The sequence below is a fragment of the Pogona vitticeps genome, chromosome 1 (genome assembly GCF_051106095.1).
Source record: "Pogona vitticeps strain Pit_001003342236 chromosome 1, PviZW2.1, whole genome shotgun sequence".
Taxonomy (NCBI): domain Eukaryota; kingdom Metazoa; phylum Chordata; class Lepidosauria; order Squamata; family Agamidae; genus Pogona; species Pogona vitticeps.
The window spans coordinates 300,255,411-300,274,538 of record NC_135783.1 but is presented as its reverse complement, the minus strand read 5'-3'; the positions used below and the strand labels follow the sequence as shown (position 1 = coordinate 300,274,538).

At 42.6% G+C, this 19,128-nt stretch overlaps 1 protein-coding gene across 3 annotated transcripts in view; it reads right to left on the bottom strand.

Moving 5' to 3' along the window:
• VPS39 (VPS39 subunit of HOPS complex) overlaps nucleotides 1-15,049 on the bottom strand; it is a 39,439-nt gene extending 24,390 nt beyond the window's left edge. For 2 of the 3 annotated variants that reach the window (XM_020793742.3, XM_072986220.2), the window contains exons 1-7: nucleotides 14,845-15,049; nucleotides 12,081-12,146; nucleotides 9,685-9,711; nucleotides 9,239-9,303; nucleotides 7,537-7,579; nucleotides 7,328-7,422; nucleotides 6,847-6,945 (exon numbers count right to left, since the gene is read on the bottom strand). In XM_020793742.3, coding sequence (XP_020649401.2) covers nucleotides 6,847-6,945; nucleotides 7,328-7,422; nucleotides 7,537-7,579; nucleotides 9,239-9,303; nucleotides 9,685-9,711; nucleotides 12,081-12,146; nucleotides 14,845-14,917 — 468 coding nt within the window. In that variant the 5' untranslated portion in view covers nucleotides 14,918-15,049. The remainder of the gene's footprint in view (nucleotides 1-6,846; nucleotides 6,946-7,327; nucleotides 7,423-7,536; nucleotides 7,580-9,238; nucleotides 9,304-9,684; nucleotides 9,712-12,080; nucleotides 12,147-14,844) is intronic. The other variant, XM_020793743.3, reaches the window with a different exon arrangement.
• Nucleotides 15,050-19,128: the final 4,079 nt, after the last annotated feature.

The following is a 19,128-nucleotide window of genomic DNA, read 5'->3' as shown; positions in this document are numbered from 1 at the left end:
AAAGCTCTCCAAAATGAGGTTTAGACCTTCATTATTAATCTGTTTGATTTTAAATTACATTGCTTCACCATTAGCTTTGTTTCCTTTGTTTATGAATTACTAAGAATAAATCTAGAAATGAAGCCGATGAATTGGCTTAGGGAGTAAAAGAACTGTAATCATGTTTGCTTGTGTGAGGGGTACCCCTCACACCCCCAATATGATCTACTCCCCCTCCAGTAAAAGAAATATCATTTTTCTTCTTTTAACTCAACTGTTTTATTCTTAGTTCCATGACTTTCAACAGTCACCTCTTCGGGGTCTGCAAATCTTTCAAACACCATTTCTGGATGAACTTCTCAACTGGGTGTAACAGGCACACCATTGACACTGATGAGAAATCCCATATCCCTGCTCTTCCCCATTTCATCCTGCTCTGAGGCAAATGTGCTCTCTCTCTCTCTCTCTCAACAACTCACACAACTCTCTGTATGTGTTTTCTTTCCATTCTCTTTCCCCACAGTACGATGTCTTATGGGGAAGTTGTTGCAACCATTCCTTTTCTGCCACTCTCTTGGTAATATAAAACCTAATCCATTCACTGGTAAACAGATCCTGTTTCATCACCCACTTATAATCTTCCTTCTCTCCCTCTTCCCTAACCATATAACTGCTTGTTTCTCTCCTTCCTTCCTTCTTTCTCTCTGTGAAGTCCTCCTCCTTTCTAGCTCTCCCGTTACATTCTAGCTTTGCCTATCCTGTCAGTTCTCTTTTCCCCACCTTTTCTTCCTTTCCCAACTTCTCCAATTCTATGGTGAGAGTGTTCACAGAAAGTTCCCTTTCATTAGACTCATGTGATTCCAGTGCTCAGTGGGAAAATGGCCCACTGCAAAGGAGATCCTCTCCCCTGTCCACTTTCTCACCATTTGTTTGTTTCCTTATTAGTGCAGTGCACGATTTTTGGAAGTTAACAGCATAATAAAATCAAAACAGATCATAACAAAAGCCAGCAATTTAAATGTAAAATAAACAAATGAACAGAATTAAATCAGAATAGACAGTGCAGCCTTTCCATATTAATTGTATTTTAATTGTATTTTAACTGTATTTTAATCATTTTATTTTACTGCATTGAATTTTAATTGTTGTAAGCCGCCCAGAGACCTTTGGGTAGAGTGGGCGGCATATAAATTAAATAAATAAATAAATAAATAAATAAATATTAAAAGCAACAGGGCACTGTTACATACAGCACTGATGGTACCTGTCTGTCATGGGTTTGGAGGGAAAGTTCCATCCTATGGGGAGTGGAAGGCGGGACATCAGGGGGGAGGTGCTGTACTGTATATATATTTGGAGCTTGTGTGGAGAGGAAGGAGTTGGAGTCTGTGTGTCAGACTGAGTACAACTGTGTGTCAGTTGGTACATACCTGATAGGTTCAGGTTTCTTTATAGGTAGCCAGAACTGATAGGTTCAGGGTCTGTGCTTTACTTTAAAGTGTTCTGTGTGAACCAAACTGTTGTATGTATGATTGAGACTAAGCCACGTTACAGTATCTTATTGATCTTTTTATTTACCCTGTTTGTTGTTTAAATAAACCTGGTTCTTTTGTTTGTTAAAAATCCATTCCTGGTCTGTGTGACTTCTTATAGGGAATGGTTGGTGGCAGCATAATTAGAGTGTGGCATACTCCAGTAGGTCTGGGGTTGTCACATTGATTGGTGTCCAGCGTGTGGGATACGACTGGTCCAGTTGTCCAGTGGTCCAGCAAAGCCTTGGCAAGTGTGCCCAGAGCAAGGGGGGTCTAGTCAGGGAAAATCTGAGAGCGCGTAGGTAATCTTCTAGGCTTACCTCACGGGGAGGTACGCTAGTGGAAGAACGTGCCAACTCAGATTGGGGACTAGATTAGGGAGCTCTGAGGCAACCCGTTTTGGCGGGAAAGAGCTGAGGCAAAGCTGTGTGAAGTAACAGTGATTTAGCCTGTCTGCTGAGAGGCCTAGCAGAGGGGGGGAATTCTGCCTGGCAACAGTTGCAAGTTAGTGCTGAAGGAACAGCAGCAATCTATAGAAGGCTGTTTCTGAGGCAAAAGGAAAAAAGTCGTCGCTTTATTTTGAGGCTTGACTTTTGAAGGCAGCCTGTTCTGGGGGGGATTATGCCCTTGACTCGAAGCCAAATGGCAGAAATGGGGGAAGTAAGAGACCCACAGGTAGACCAAGGTTCTGAGGAGGAATTTGGCTCAGTGCAGGATGAGAGCACGGGAGAACAGAACCCAGAACTCAGAAAAATGGTCCTAGCCCAACAGCATGAACTGAGGGTGAGGGAAATGGAGGAAAGATTAGAGAGAGAAAGAAGGGAGGAAAGGGAGAAACAGAGACAATTCGAATTAGAGAGAGAGAGAATGGAAAAAGAAGAAAGATAAGAGAGAGAGAAAATTGCTCTGGAAAAAGAAAGGATGGCGTTTGAGTTAAGAAAATTGGAAATGATGAACCAGAATAATAACAATAGGGATTCTGAGGTGGGCCAATTGTCTAAAACTGACCTGAAGAAATTCCCTGTGTACCACAAGGGAGATTGCCCTGAGGTGTTCTTTTCCCTCGTGGAAAGAGCGTTTGTAGACTTCTCAGTAAGGGAAACTGAGAAGATGACCATTATGCGATCTTTAATCAGTGGCAGCCTGGCAGAAGTCTATGCCGAGATGCCAGTGGAACTGTTGAAAGATTTCGCTGAGTTTAAAAAACTGGTGTTTGCCAGACATGGGATAACTGCTGAACAGCTGAGGCAAAAATTCAGGTCACTCACCAAAAAACCAGAGCAGACTTTTACCCAAGTAGGGGCCCAACTGGTGAGGCTGCTAGAGAAATGGCTGTCTCAGGAGGGGACAGAGACCTACCAGCAGCTCAAAGACCTGATAGCGCTGGAACAGTTTTATTCAGTCCTGCATGGGGAACTGAAGTTCCAGGTGAGGGAGAGGAAACCGAAATCTGTGACAGAGGCGGCAGAGATCGCAGATTTTATTTACCAAATAAGAAAACCCTTAGGTGCTGAGGGGAAATCTGTAGGTAAACCCAAAGAAACCTACAGCAAGTACTCTCAGGGACCAGGGAAAAACCAGCAAGGGGGAGGGGCCCATGTTGAAGGGAAGCCCTCAGACATGAAACCACCAAGACCTCAGATTTTGGAGGGAAAACCAAAACCAGATGAGAAAGACTCCAAGTACAGCAGAAAATGTTATTTCTGTCAAGGAAAGGGCCATCTAATCTCAGAGTGTGAGAAATTAAAGCAGCTAAAGGGAAATTTGCCTCATGATTTGAGTGGAACCAAGCCAAAAGCTGTGTTCTGTGTCCAGACAGAGCAAAGCTCCTTGCCACTGAGGGAGCCTGTTGCCATGGCTACTCAATCTGGAACAGTTACATCTGCTGATCAGGCTGGGGAAAATGGTCCTCTTGTGGAGGTCAAGCGCTGCTTACTAGTGAGAACAGATTCACAATTGTTTGAGACCGCAGGGGTGGACGTAGGAATACTTGACCATCAGTATAGGGGGCTGAGGGATACTTGTTCCCAGGTGACCCTGTGCCATCCAGACATTATCCCTAGGAAGTATATAATCCCAAATGAGAGCTTGAAGGTGGCAGGGATTGAGGGGCAGGTGATCTCACTGCCAGTAGCTGAGGTACCTGTGAGCTTTCAAGGCTGGAGGGGAGTTTGGCGGCTAGCGATTTCATCGACTCTGCCAGCAGCCGTGCTCGTGGGAAATGACCTGGCTGAACACGTGAAACGGGTGCTAGTGATTACACGCTCACAAGCTACCACGGGGACAGTTCAGGGGGGTACTGAAGAGCCCGAGGCTGGAGCAGATGAGGATAGTCCCGAAGCTGTGGTGGAAACCTTAACCACAGACAGCAAATTTGGCCAAGAGCAAAAGGCAGACTCCACTCTCCGAAAGTGTTTTGAAAAGGTGACAGACACCCCGCTAACACCTGAAACCACAGCGAGATTTCATGAGAAAAAGGGAATTTTATATAGAGAGACCCTGATGAATATCTCAAAAGGGGGAGATGGGATCAGAAGTCAGCTAGTGGTACCTGAAAAGTATCGCCCCATGATCTTACAAAGGGGGCACTCTGACATGTTTGCTGCGCACTTAGGGGTGAACAAAACACAGCAGAGAATCACACAGAATTTTTACTGGCCTGAAATAGGGAAGCAGATCAAGGAGTTCTGTAAACAATGTGATGTGTGTCAGAGGCAGGGGAATAACCGTGACAGGACCAAAGCGAAGTTGTGCCCTTTGCCTGTGATTGACACACCGTTCAAATGTATAGGAGTGGATAATGTGGGACCTTTGCCCAAGGCCACAAAGAGGGGGAACCGGTTTATTCTCACCATTGTGGACCATGCCACGAGGTACCCCGAAGCCATTCCCTTGACTAACATTGAAACTAACACAGTGGCAGATGCCTTGGTGGGGTATATGTCCAGGATGGGATTTGCCTCAGAAATAATCACAGATTTGGGCACATCGTTTACATCAAAGCTCATGAAACGGTTATGGCAAATCTGTGGAATTAAACACAAGGAAACCACTGCCTATCACCCCGAAAGTAATGGGTTAACAGAGAAGTTCAATGGGACTCTGATGCGCATGATTAGGGCTTACTTGGCAGAGAATCCAAACAATTGGGACCAGAAGCTGCAATCCCTTTTGTTTGCTTATCGATCAGTGCCCCAAGCCAGTACCGGGTTCAGTCCATTTGAACTTTTTTTTGGGAGAAGGGTGAAAGGTCCACTTGATTTAATCAAGCAAAATTGGGAGCAGATCACCCAGGATGACCCACAAGACGTTGTGACATATATAGACTCTTTAATGAATGACCTAAAGAGAAACCTAGAGCTAGCAGCAGAGAACCTGCAAGCTCAGAAGGTTAGACAGAAAACCTGGTATGACCAGAAAGCCAGGGAGAGGCACTTTAACCCAGGGGAGGAAGTGCTTTGGCCTAGGCCCTGCAAAGAGAACAAACTGCAGCTGGGTAGCCCAGAAATAAAATACTTGGGTCACATAGTAGGGGGAGGAGTGATCAAACCCCTAGAGGCCAAGATAGAAGCTGTTCGTGATTGGCCCAGACCCAACACCAAGAAAAAAGTCAAATCATTTCTTGGGTTGGTGGGCTACTACAGAAAGTTCATCCCGAGGTTTAGCGAGATGGCGGCTCCGCTGACCGATCTGACGCGGAAGAAGACTGATGACCGCATCCCGTGGACCAGCGACTGTGAGGAGGCGTTCCGGAGGTTGAAGGAGGCGCTCATCAATTATCCAGTGCTGCGTGCTCCAGACTTCGACCGGGAGTTCATCATCTACACCGATGCGTCTAACAGCGGGGTAGGAGCAGTTCTTTGCCAGGAGGATGAAAATGGTGACCAGCATCCAGTGTCCTACCTGAGTAGGAAACTCCAGAAAGGTGAGAGACATTTGGCAACCGTGGAAAAGGAGTGCCTGGCCATAGTATACGCGATTCAGAAGGCCAAGCCTTACATCTGGGGAAGACATTTTGTTCTGTGCACTGACCACTCACCACTGCAGTGGTTAAAGACAATGAAAACCCATAATAGTAAACTTATGAGGTGGGCTTTAAATCTGCAAGATTATGACTTCGAAGTGAAGGTGGTCAGAGGGTCAATGAACTGTGTCGCTGACGCCTTGTCAAGAAGACCCGAAGAGTGAAGACGGCGAAGAAATATGGACTATGTATAGTTTGTTGACCAAAAGTTAAATGTACCTGGTTTTTTTTTTGAACAGGCTTGGTTTGTATTAATAAAGGTAACTTAATGTATGGTAAATGTTAATGTTTAAATGCATAAGTGCTATGTTTAACCTACAGTGTAAGTATGAGTAAGTATGGTATTGTGTTATAATGTTTAACTGTTTATACGTTTTGATCCTGGTTGTTTTTTGGAGAAAAGCACTTTAGCTTTTCCCCTGCAAAACAACTTATAAAGAGGGGAGGTGTTACATACAGCACTGATGGTACCTGTCTGTCATGGGTTTGGAGGGAAAGTTCCATCCTATGGGGAGTGGAAGGCGGGACATCAGGGGGGAGGTGCTGTACTGTATATATATTTGGAGCTTGTGTGGAGAGGAAGGAGTTGGAGTCTGTGTGTCAGACTGAGTACAACTGTGTGTCAGTTGGTACATACCTGATAGGTTCAGGTTTCTTTATAGGTAGCCAGAACTGATAGGTTCAGGGTCTGTGCTTTACTTTAAAGTGTTCTGTGTGAACCAAACTGTTGTATGTATGATTGAGACTAAGCCACGTTACAGTATCTTATTTACTTGATCTTTTTATTTACCCTGTTTGTTGTTTAAATAAACCTGGTTCTTTTGTTTGTTAAAAATCCATTCCTGGTCTGTGTGACTTCTTATAGGGAATGGTTGGTGGCAGCATAATTAGAGTGTGGCATACTCCAGTAGGTCTGGGGTTGCCACATTGATAACACAAAGAAAAATTCAGGCAAGGCTGCAGTCAAAGGGCTCCCTGAAGTGCAGCATGTTAAGCAACCTCATAAAAGTGAGTAAGGAGAGGGACAGGCACAGCATGACTAGGAGATGCTGCAATTGCCAAAAAGATTCAACTTCTTATTGATGATTTTCTAACCTTCTTCAAGGTAGTCACTGCCTGGGAGGATCTGAAGGTGCAGATGAATAAACTTGGGGGAAGATGCTCCAACAAGTAATGGGGTCCCAAACCATTTTTGTGGTTGGAGACAGGAGTCTGTTGTCTCTGTCACCTCTTATGCAAACTCAATGAACAGTAAGTTACAAAGGAAGGGAGGGAGGATCTAAATATATATTTGGTACAGTACCAACATACCTGCAGCTCATAGAAGTCTCTGTCCTTCCAATAATAGAGTTGTAACTTCTTTCGTACTGCCACACACATCCGTAGAACCTCTTCCCCTGTTTCAGAGTGCTGTAAAAATAAAATGTAGAAAAATGTAAGCTTTGTTTTGAAGTATCCACTTTTCATCTATTACAAAAATGCTTTCATTTTAATTTCACACACCTCTGACAGCAGGGTCATGCATGCTGCTCCATGATTCCCCTTCATTCCTCTTACAAGTGAAGGTTGCAAAACAAACTACAGACCATCCTTATGTGGTTTGTCTATTATGATATCCCATCTAGGGACTGTCACTTGGGTTGTTTTATTGGAAGAAAGGCAGGATAGATGGACGGACAAACAGACAGGAGCAAATATTCACCAGCACATTTTGTTCAATCATGATAAATCAGAATTTTTAAGAACCTCAAACCTCAGTTTGAACGACATGCATATGTCTTCTTGAATTTACCTTCAGGTCACAGGTGAAGAGAGTTGCACCTTTCGCCTTGGGAACTGTTGTTATCTGTTGAAACGTCAACAGATCATGAACGTAAATGTTGTTTTCTATTTGGGACAAGATACACAAATTACTGCTTGAGTTATAGCACATGTCATTTAGTTGAAATTCTTCTACTCGTAAAAATTTCCTGAATTCAACTGAATAGTTATTTCACTTACCTAATAAACTGACCAAAATTTTAAACTGGGACACAACATGGATCTACCAAAAACAAAAACATCCTGTAAGAAAATTAACATCAAAGTTTTTTTAGATATAAAATTTACATACCAAAAAGGGACTCAGAATAGGGCTGATTTATGTGCAGGCTGTTATTTCCCAAACAAAGTTAATTTGCACCTATAGCTGTTTAATGTCTAAGAACAGCAGCCCTGTAGCTTGTAGCTTAGGTAGACAACAGAGCATGGTCGAAACTGAATGACTTCCCCAATCACTCTCTTGAGAACTTTATTTTCCATATAGTTTTCAGAGGTAAACAGTACTATTTCACTTGAGTAATCACAGCTTGTATGTTCTTATGAACTCAAGTAAACTATCTAATCTTGGAATCTAACCTTGGAACTGCAGACCTGGAAGGGACTCTATGGATCATCAAGTCCAGCCCCTACCTAAGAGGCAAAGTAGAAAAACTCTGCCTCTGCAGCCAGAGACCTAAACCACTGAGCTATCCAGCAGTTGGACTATGATTATCAGGAACAAACTCTGACACAAAGTAGTTAAAGTTGGCTTGTTTCCCCTCACCAAAATTATAATTAATCAGAATCAATATAATAAATTAATCATCAGAATTATAATTAACGTTCAGGGTAAAGATAATACAGAAAACCGCAGTCTGTCCCTGCAATGCAGGGGAAAGAGAAAAAAGAACCATGATGTGTATCTTAAAATAAACATTCCATGGCAAAAAGAAGAGCACTAGAATGGTAAGCTGTATGAAAGGCAGTTATTCAAAATAAGATGTCTCACTCTTCAGGTCTCCTATCTTCATGTGTACAGATTTAAATTAGCTGTTAGTTAACAGGCTTTGTAGATTAGAGAAGCTGTTTCCGCACAAGTGCCATCTTTTATATCAGCTAGCTTCTGATTCCATATGCAGCTTCTTCTGCCTTTGGCAGAAACCTGTTAAGCAGTTTTGGGAGCTAATCCTAGCTGAAAAGCATGTATATATACAATATATAACTAAAGACACCTTCAAGAAAGAACAACTTTTCTGTTGCCTCTGAATTTTGGGCAGCAATCCCAGACACATTTATTAAAAAGCAAGCCCCACTGCATTAATGTTTGCTGCAATCAATACCAATACAGTGGTGCCTCACTTGACGACGTTAATTTGTTCCAGCGAAATCACTGTAGAGTGAAAATGTCGTAAAGCGAAATAAAAAAGCCCACTGAAACGCATTGAAAACAGTTCAATGTATTCCAATGGGCTGAATAACTCACCGTCCAGCGAAGATCCTCCATAGGGGCAGCCATTTTTTGTGCCTGTAAAGCGAGGAATCCATCCCAAAACACAGTGGGGAGCCATTTTGAGCAGCCAGCGGCCATTTTGAAAACCTGACAATCAGCTGTTTTGATCATCGTAATGTGAAGAATCAGTTCCCGAAGCAGGGAACCAATCATCGCAAAGCGAAAAAACCCCATTGAAACATTGTTTTGCAATCGCAAAAACATCGTCGTGAAGCGGATTCGTCATTATACAGGGTAATCGTTAAGCGGGGCACAACTGTATTTTTAAAAAAATCTCAATTGTACAAATACTTCTAAACTCACTCAAACCCCTTTAAAATGAAGATTAAACTTCAGGTAAAAAAATTAGTTCTAAAGAATTATCTTATTTGGGTCCATAGCCGTCAGACCCACCTGCTGAATCTTCTTAGAGAAGTTCTTGTTTGATTTTTCTAGAGTCACTTCAAACCTGTTGCAACCTAACAAAACAGGAAAGGAACTCTTTAAAACCACAGATGCTTTACGAGGTACCTCTTTCACCAACCTCTCTTTCATCAGCTAGGGCAAAATTTCCCACCAAGTCTTGTGATCAATTTAAAGGAGCTACAAGTCTCACAGATCTTCCTGGAGACTGCCCACTGCAGAATACCCAACTACCCCAACAGTAAACCTGGAGTTGCAATCTAAAGGAATTTAACAAACTACATCAAAAATCTACCCTAGAAAAAGACAAGCCCCCAATACCACTTATCTAGATAAAAAGCTAGCAAACCAGATCTCTATAAAATACTGCAAGTAGGGAAAGGTTTTTTTAAAAATTGCCATAAAGGTTTAAAGGAGGTTTATGGATACAAACTTACAGCCACTTTCTGATGATGCAACTTCTCCTGATGTTGATGCACAAAGGGGGAGAAATTTACCAAGTGAGACAAAAGCAAATCAAAGCTAGTATGATTTGACTGCCTAAAGCGACTGAGAATGAATTCAGCATAAAAACATCTCCTTGTAAAGCTAGAACACTGACACACAACAAGAAAGGAGCTTCTCTGAGGCAGAAACAGGTGTTTCCCAGAGAAGGAATACGGAGCTTACCCTCCAGGTCAATATTTGTAGCCTTCCGGAGGAAAAAAGTTTGAATGTCAACTCCCAATCTCTGGCCCATATGCACTCCTCCACTAGTTGCATTTAGTTTAAAAATCATAGCTACTAAATTCCACCAGTGTAATGCCTAATTCCATGTTACTTCATCTGCTAACACTGTGATATTCTGACTTCTCCCATTCCTCACTGCATTCCGTTGTATCTCCTATCCTTCAGATCTGAGACAGGCAAACTGTAACATTCTGGAGCTTCTTGAATGACTACTTCATCTCTGTCCATTAAAGGGCCTCATCTTGCTCACACTTCCCAAGCAGAAACTGTAACTACAGAGACTTGTGAAAGCAATTGACACTGTAGACTTGGGGGTGCACTCATAAAACTATTTTAGATTGCATTAAAAACAGAGAGGAAGTATCCTTGAAGATTTTGTCTGCTTCAAAAATGAGGATATAATTCTCCTAATATGCATAAAATAAGTTTTTGAGCAACAATTGCTACTAATGGTGTAACCAGACTTTTTACTTTTTTCTCTTCTGAGCCATCCCAAAATATATTTTACGGGTTGGTTTCTGCTGATAGGAATAGGCCTGTATCTGATAATGATGTTCCTTCACATCTTATAGCTGATTTTAAAATGCAGCAAAGCTCTATAAACCAATCTGAATAAAAAAGAGGCTCATGCAGCAAAAGAAGCATACAGCTACCTGGGACTGTTACAGCAGAAACAATTTCTAGTAGATACCTAACTTCCATGAAGACTAACCATGTGCTTGCTGCTTACATTGCTCACATAGTGATAGGGGAAAGATTTCCATGACATTTCACACTTTCTCTGCAACCTATACTTGAACCCACAAGTAATCTGGCCTTTCTCACCACATTACTCATAAACATTTCAAACCCACTTATCAGGTCAAACATAGGCTGGAGAAAAAAAAATAAGACATGTCATAAAAACCCTACCTCTAATGATCACTAAATAACATTCTGATCGTTTCAGGGATAGAAAGCAGATAGGTGGCTAAGGCAGTCTTTTTGAGTTTGTAAAACTAGACCTCAAAGTATTCCTGAATTTATTTCCAGGAGATCAATCACTGAACGAAAAAAGTTAATTTGCAAAATACAGGAAATGAGAGGAGCTTTTTCTGTGACACTCATATGGTTTATTTCACTACTTAAGGATGTTTCTCTTCCCATTTCTAACATGTTTTTGACCTTAGTTTTCTGAGATACTCAGGGCCAAATTAGGCTTGAGAACAGTCCTGAAACTGGTACCTACAATAGTGAGTGTGTATTTTAATATAAATAGCTCTGGAATAAGCAATGCAGATTAGGTCCCTGGACAGCGGGAAAGGGAAGAAGAGGATTTATTATTTATTAGATTTCTATCTCGCATCATCTGGCAACCGGGCCACTCTGGGCGGCTAACAACAAGATAAACAGTACAATATCAAAATAGGATAAAAAATAAAATACATACATTCAACCAATATAATAACCAGCAGGATAATTTAAAACAAATTAAAGCAAATTATGCTCCATCACTACCCACAGTCTCAATATAGATCTCTGCCCCAGAGTTACTATTTACTGACACTGGTCAATTTTAATTTTAATTAGTTAAAAACTTCCTGTTCCCCCATTCCTGGGCTCTCTTTTGCCCTGGGGAAGCCTTCGGAGGAGAAGCCTTTAATCTCCAAAAATCACCACTAGGTTGCTCTGTTGAGCTTGGGTTACTAAGCCACAGAAGACCTCCTCCTTAGAGCAGGCGTCCCCAACCCTTGGGCCATGGCCTTGGCAGGACCGGGCTGTGGAGACAGATCTCCCGCAACCTGCATGCACTCCCCCCCACACCCACCTGCACAGGCTGTGCCCATGCATGTGCGAAGGCACAGCCCACCTGCACATGGATGAGTGGATGCTCTACCTACCTGCGAGTGCACCCCTGCCCACCCACAAGCACCCCCAACCACCCACGCATGCACATGTGCACAATTTGCCCACCCATGAGCGCGTCCCGCCCGCACAAGTGCGGGGGCTGTCCTCCCATGCATGGACCCCAACCCCTCAACTCGTCCGTGGCTTGGAGAAGGTTGGGGACCACTGCCTTAGGGCACTAAAATACAAAAGCATGGCAAAATCCTTACAGACCCACCCGTTTCCTTTCGAATTCTGTAAAGGAGGAGATGTCCTTGTTTTGTCCCAACAAGCAGCCATTCCTCTGCAAAAAGAGCAAGGATTTTATCAGCCCCAATATGATCCAATTAGTATTTCTATTCAAGCCTAATTTATATGGCTGTCTATTTCATAGTGAAAAGTTCTATAAAATAAACAACATTCACTCAGAAGTTCTACTGATTTAAACTTGATTTTTTCCTACTTCTTTATCTATCTGAACAAATTTCTATAAATACATTACACATCAGCCCAAATCCTGTTTTTCAGCATAAAAGAAATCATATCATCCAGACCACTTCTCCTCCATAAACAAATCATCCTTGTTGTCACGCTTGGGGGCACACAGGCATACTGGCTTAGCTCTTGATTAAACAATATATTTAGCAAGTTTGGGATGCACACAATGTGACAAACATGCATATATATACAGTATACAGATCACATAAGGAAGTCTCTAATCATCAATGATTCACTATTAGTAATACTATTCTCAGGATTTCAGCCAAAAATAGTTATTAGTCAATTTAGGACACTGGAAAATCATATGCAGGTGTAAAAAACAAAACAGGCATGCATGGCATTACGGTACATGACAACAGGCATCATTGTCATCTCTCCTCTCTCCCTCATTTCTCTCTCCTCAAACTCCATTGCTGCAAATTACACAGCCAAATCCAGTGTCAGTCTAAAACAGTAGAAATCTAAATCAATGAAATGTGCAGGAGTGTGGACTTACCAGTTTCCCAGGTACAGTTTTCAATGGCTGAATCCCTATCCCATAAGTTATTCTGTGTAAGGCTGGTGTCATTAGCTGCAGCACTTTTTAGAAACAAAGAATTTCCAGATTCTCTTGCCCCTCCCTAAAGGTTTCAAAGGTCCCATGCAATCCCTTTTATCATGAGGAAGTCTTGGGAGGGGGCACAGGATGCAGGGGAGTCTTTAATTTCCAAAAATCACTGCCCTGGGATGACTTTACTACAGGCAACAATTTTTAGAAATTAAAAACTTCCCCCTGCCTTATGTCCCCCCAAAAGCTTCCCCATAATGAAGGAGAGTCAACTGAAGTCTTGTGACCTCTGGGGAAAAATAAATTTTAAAAAATGTCTGGAACACTGCATAATCAGCCTTATGACCATAGCCACACAAATGGGATTTATGTGTCTGCTCCAGTTGGAACTGCTCCAGTTGGAACCAACAATAGGATTCAGGCCCATCACTGCTTGATTGTCTTGGATAAAACTCATGTTACTTTTTTTGGACTGTAACTGCTGCCAATTGCAAGAATACATGACTCCTAAGAAGTTTACCTTCCCCAACCACAAGGAATAAGAACATTCAAATAATTAAATTAATACATTTTAATGCCTATGAGAACATAAAGCAGTATACCACTTTAACAAGTCAGTATGTCTCAGCCTTCCAAAGATCTGTGACTGGAAAATGCAGTCATCTTGGTCAGGAAGAACAAACTCATCAGGGTTATAAATTATAGCATTCTGAAAGCCATGACTGATATGGAAAGCTACATGTTTTTGACAATGCATCAACTTTGAAAACTCACATTCTTATAATTTTTCCTATTTGAAAAGGAATGTGGGGTGGGGATGGGAAATAATTCAAGTATATTTGTACACTAGCTATACAATGTATTGTCTTGCAGCAGCATCGCATCTAATTTCTAGCAACTTTAATAGCGTTTTCAAGGTACAGTATGTGAGAGATTTTTCTTGACCGATGTCACTACCCAGAAAGTTTCCACCGCCAAGCACAGACCTGAATCTAAAACTTGCACCCTACTTCATCACTCTACATTACACTGGCTCTGAAATGCATTCCCATTCGCACACAAGAAGTGTTTCTGTAGGAGCTTTACCCAGCTGTAGTTCCCAGAGGCATAAAGTGTGCTGCTAATGTAGTAACAACTTCTACGTCAATAAAGAGGACAAGGACACCTACTTTTACAACCAAGAAGTGTAACCCACAGGTTACACTTCAGGAAGGTTAAACTCACTTCTTATCACTCCACTAGAAAGCATGAGACTACAGTACAGTATTTAGAGCGGAGTGATCTTCCTTTTTATACTGCATTTCTATCTGAAGGTTTGCTGTAGTAAGGTCCACATTATATACCAGATAATCCGTATTCTTTTTCGTTGCCCTCAAACTGAAACGATGGAAGGGATGCCACAAGCAAACAGCCCATAACTTCACACACTGGCGAGTCTTACTGGTAACATCAAACAGAGCAGACCTGTTAAATCAAGAGTATACATAGGCTTTGACTCATCCTTCAAAAATTGATTCAATGGGTCTCCTCTAGTTGGTGCTAACAATAAGAGGCCTTTATTTCTTGATGCTTATATCATCTAATGTAAGGTGAACATACTTCATGCGAAGTAGGAAGCAAAGATTAAGAGGCCCCAGGCCAGATTTCCCAATTTACTCCTGTTACACCACCGGTCATCACCCAAAAGAAATAAAGGGGAGATTTTTTTTCTCCCTGGACGCAGGCCTATGGATCAAACTGAGACATTCTGCAACCCAACTCATCAGTCGCTGTGAGGCAGCACAGAACCAGGGGAGGATAGATAGGCATGCAGGCAGGCGCCAAAAGTTAGCTCCCAGAAAAGGGTGTCATCTTTTGGATGTGGCTCGAAGGCGCAGCCACGGAGCGCAGCAAGGCAGGGGGTCCCAACTGCACCGCCGGGGAACGAAGCAGCTGCCCCGCTCCTTGCACTCACCCCAGGCAGCCAGGCAGTCGATCTGCAGCGGCAGCTTCTCCAGGATCGGCACCGGCTCGAAGGCGTCGTGCATGGCGGCGGCGGTAGGGAGGGCGGGCAGGCGAGGGGCCTGGTCGCTCCCTCCCGACAAGGCCGCGGCCTACAAGGGGAAAGGGGGCCCCCGCCTCACCTGAGGCGCCCTCCGAGAGTCAACCTAGGCTCTCCAGCAGCGGGGAGTTCCTCGGAGCCCAGCCCAGGCCTACCGCTTCGTTTCCGGCTCTCTCTTCACTTCCGCAGCCAAGCTCCACCTCCGGGAGCCTCCCTGGAGCCCGGCTTCCTTATCTGTTGTCGGAACGGTGCTCGTGACGGGGTGTCGTGTTTCGGGCTGAGAGGACGCTTTCCACCTTCCCCACCCCCACGGCGTGGAAAAAAGCTCCTCAGGCAGTGCAGCCTAAGGACCCTCGGGCGCTGCTTTTCTTCCCTGGGGGGGGGGGGGGCGGGATCTTCAAAAACGACAAGCATAGTGGGGAGAACAAGGGACCTCCGTTGTCTCTCAGCAATAGAGAAGATACACCGGGATTCAAGTTTGCGCGGGATGGAAGTTTGGTGGCTTGGAGTAAAAGGCAAACGGGACACTCTTTTCTGGTTGTTGTCAGCCATAGTGCCGTCCAGTAGCTTCGGACTCACGGCGACCGGATGAATTCACGACCTCCAAAAGTCTTCTGTCATTCAAAGCCCTGCCCAGACCTCGACAAAGTCAAAGCGGTGGCTTGCTTCATTGAGCCATGCCCTGTCAGGTTCGTTGAGAAGGGCCACAAATTGGTTTAGTCATTTTTGGAGCCTGTCCGATGGCACGCCACCGGCTTGGGAGGTAATGAGGTATTCTTGATTCCTCTTACTTTCTTCCGATTTACCGTGAGTGATCTCCAAAATGGCCTGTCATCAACAGCCCTCCTCAACTCTTGCAAACTCAAACCTGTTTAGAAGTGTCAATTCATCTCAACTGTGGTCTTCCTCTTTTCCTGCTGCCTTCAACGTTTCCTAGCAATATCGAGAGAGAATCTTCTAATGATGTGCCCGAAGTACAACAGCTTGAAATTTTTTATTTTTGCATCCAAAGACAGAGGTAGGCTACAGGGGAGTTTATCCTGCTGTGTACATTCCCCCCCCCCCCATGGAATCACTCTAAAAATCACTCTAAAATTGTCACCTGCACCATGTTCTTATAACAGCCTGTCCACAGTGGGAAATTTGGTGCCATCCAGTCCCAGTTTAAAAGGTTCTTAAATGCAATTTGTTTTAATTCCCACTTGTCCTTTTCTCCCATGCAGCAGAATCATGCAAAGCAAGATTTACCTGGTTTATTCATAAGCAAGGAAACAGCAGCTACAGGGAGAACATTGGGATGAAGATTGGGGAGGAGAGGTAACCCTCCCCTTTTTCCTAAACTGGGGCTCTGCTACCTTGTGAGGCAGATCCTAAGGAGTCAACATAGACCCCTTCCCTGCCATTTCTCTCAGACTTCTTTCAGGGGGCTGAGGCAACATTAATAATACTAAAAAATTTAGAACTGCAGAACTGGAAGAGACCCGGCTTTCCTTTTTGTTTGTTAAAAAAGTAAGTGGCATATTGAAATGGCAATGCATCAACCTGGCATGGTATCAGAATTTCACTGCATCAGTTAGGGAAATATTAAAAATAAAAGATGAATATAGATATGGGTTCTTTTAATTCTTCTACCCACCTAACACCTCACAGGGTTGTCTACTCAGTTTACACCATACCCAGAGTGTTCTGGTGAAAGTAGCTCTTAAACGGGAAGGATGGATTATTCTAAGTAGAAACAAAAGCAGACAAGGCTCACCCCCATGCTAAACAGTGCCATCAGGGTTCCATAAACCAAAAATGTGTGGGAGTGGCTCAATGAAGTGTCAAAAGGCTCTTAGAGCATTCCAATCCAACTCTAATGGGGACCAGTTTGTCCCAATCTAGTCTAGGGTTGGCCCCTACTATTTGGAACTCTTAGGATTGGTTCAAATAAACAGTTTTCTTGCTGTGTGATTACCACGGTCACTCCAGTATGGAGTTGGGGTGGTGGTGTTCTTTCTACATGTCAATGGTGATGTGTAGAGGTGGGAGTGGTCTGGCCATGATTGTGGATGGCACCCTCTTGTCCTATTTTGAAGTGAAAAAAGAAATGTTTGTTTTTATTTTACTGTTGAGAAACACATATACAGAAAACTAACAGGAATGGATCTTATACTTGATGTTGTACACCAGTGATTCTTAACCTTTGTTACTCGGATGCTTTTGAACTGCAACTCCCAGAAACCCCAGTCAGGACAGCTGGTGGTGAAGGCTTCTGGGAGTTGCAGTCCAAAACTCCTGAGTAACCCAAGGTTAAGAACCAGTGTTGTACACCACACTTGCATGTTCTGAGCACTTTCCCCTTACTCTCCCTTATTCATTCCAACTCAATTTTTCTGACTACTGACAACTAAAATACAAAGTCCACTTTTTCTATAACTTCACTTACCATCAAAATACTGTATGAGAAATTGCAAGTCAAACGTGGCCAAAAAGACACAATAACAAGACTCAATCCAACTGCTTTTTTTAAAAAAAGAATTTTTATATATAACATAAATCTGCAACTCAGACAGAATCAAATGAAGTGCCTGTAAGTTATAGGGAAACCTGTTACCAATCACTTATATATAATAAGTACAGCTCAAACAAATCTGTGAACCAGAATTCAAAGAGTAGCAAATTTTATCATTAAATTTTACATGAAATCCTAATCTAGGTAAAATTCATTCTTTCAGTGATAAAACCCAAATTGTGGCACAAGATTTGATACAATTTCATCTCTATTAAAAGACACCTGGAACAGAAACATACCAGCACACATATTTGCATAAATTATTGCAGCAGAATATTTGTCATTAGGACAGACACTTAATTTGCACTTTTAACAGGACTTCTATTACCTTCCCAGCAATAGGCTCAATCTTCTGGTGAGTTTCCTCTACAAAATCCCATTAGGTACATCAGTCTTCAAATAAATGTAATGATACAAGTATGCAATTGAAAGTGATGGATGAGGAAGAGCCACATGTGATCTCTGAATGAGATACTTAGGGCCAGGTCTGAATGAGCCCTTGTCAAAGTGCACACCTGTATGCCTCTTCATATACAGTTGAGTTTATGCTACAGTGATGGGACTTATGAGATGCCATTTAAAATTCCCAGTGTCCTGAAGCAATGCTACATTAGGAAGACTTAAAAGGGATAAGTCCAGTAGTATCCAGAATATGGCCTTCAAGGTACTATTGGATCCAAACTCCCATAATTCTTAGCAAATCTGAGTCATGGTGATGAATGATGAGTGTGACACCCCAAAGGCATCTCAAGGATCATACATGGCACACCAGTCTTCAAAGGTTACTATCAGACTAAGGGCAAGGATCAGTGGCAAATAAATCATGCCAAAGCAATGGAAACCTAACAGGGGCCCATCAGTGCCAGCTTCTGGCACCAGCCCTGTTCAAAGGAAAAGCAGCAATTTGTGATCACATCTATGGACAGAACATATGTACCTCTGAGTACAACCGAAAAACAGGCAACATCTTTATTAAGAACAACTGTACATTCACAACATGCAAGCCTTCTGAAAAACTCAAAAGAATGCATATTTTGTGGTTTAATAAAGTTAATCTAAGTAACATTATAATCCATTTAGGAATCGACATTGCCTCTTTAAAAAAAACTAGAACAGTTACTTTTAAGAAGAATTTATATAGTGACATGCAGAAACTATCCATAACTGAGCAGTGGCAGGATGGTATTCCATCGCCTAGGAGCATCATTCTGCCACTAGTTAGTTCTTGGTGGTTTCAGCATGCCATTATATGCATCCATTTTTAATGTTCTAAGCTTATACGCAGCAGTTTAGAGCAAACTAGCAGAACTTGTGGCCAAATCCAGCATAATCAGGTCTTGATAACCAGTTTTTGCTGCCTATCTTGACCTACAAAAATAAAAAGGTTTGTCAGGCATTTGGCCACCTACAATACATGACTGATCAGCAGGGCTTGTTTTGGCAGTCGAAATTTTTATCAGCCTGATTCAAAGATCTGTTACATGGTAATGAGTCTAGCAAAAGGAGTTTCAAAAAACCATATTAAGAACATAAGATAAAATATATGCCTGGGTGCTGTTATAGCTCTGACTTGAATGGTTTACTGGGCATGCTCACCTCCCATTGCCAGCAATGAGATACAAAAAAAAATAGACTTATGCTAC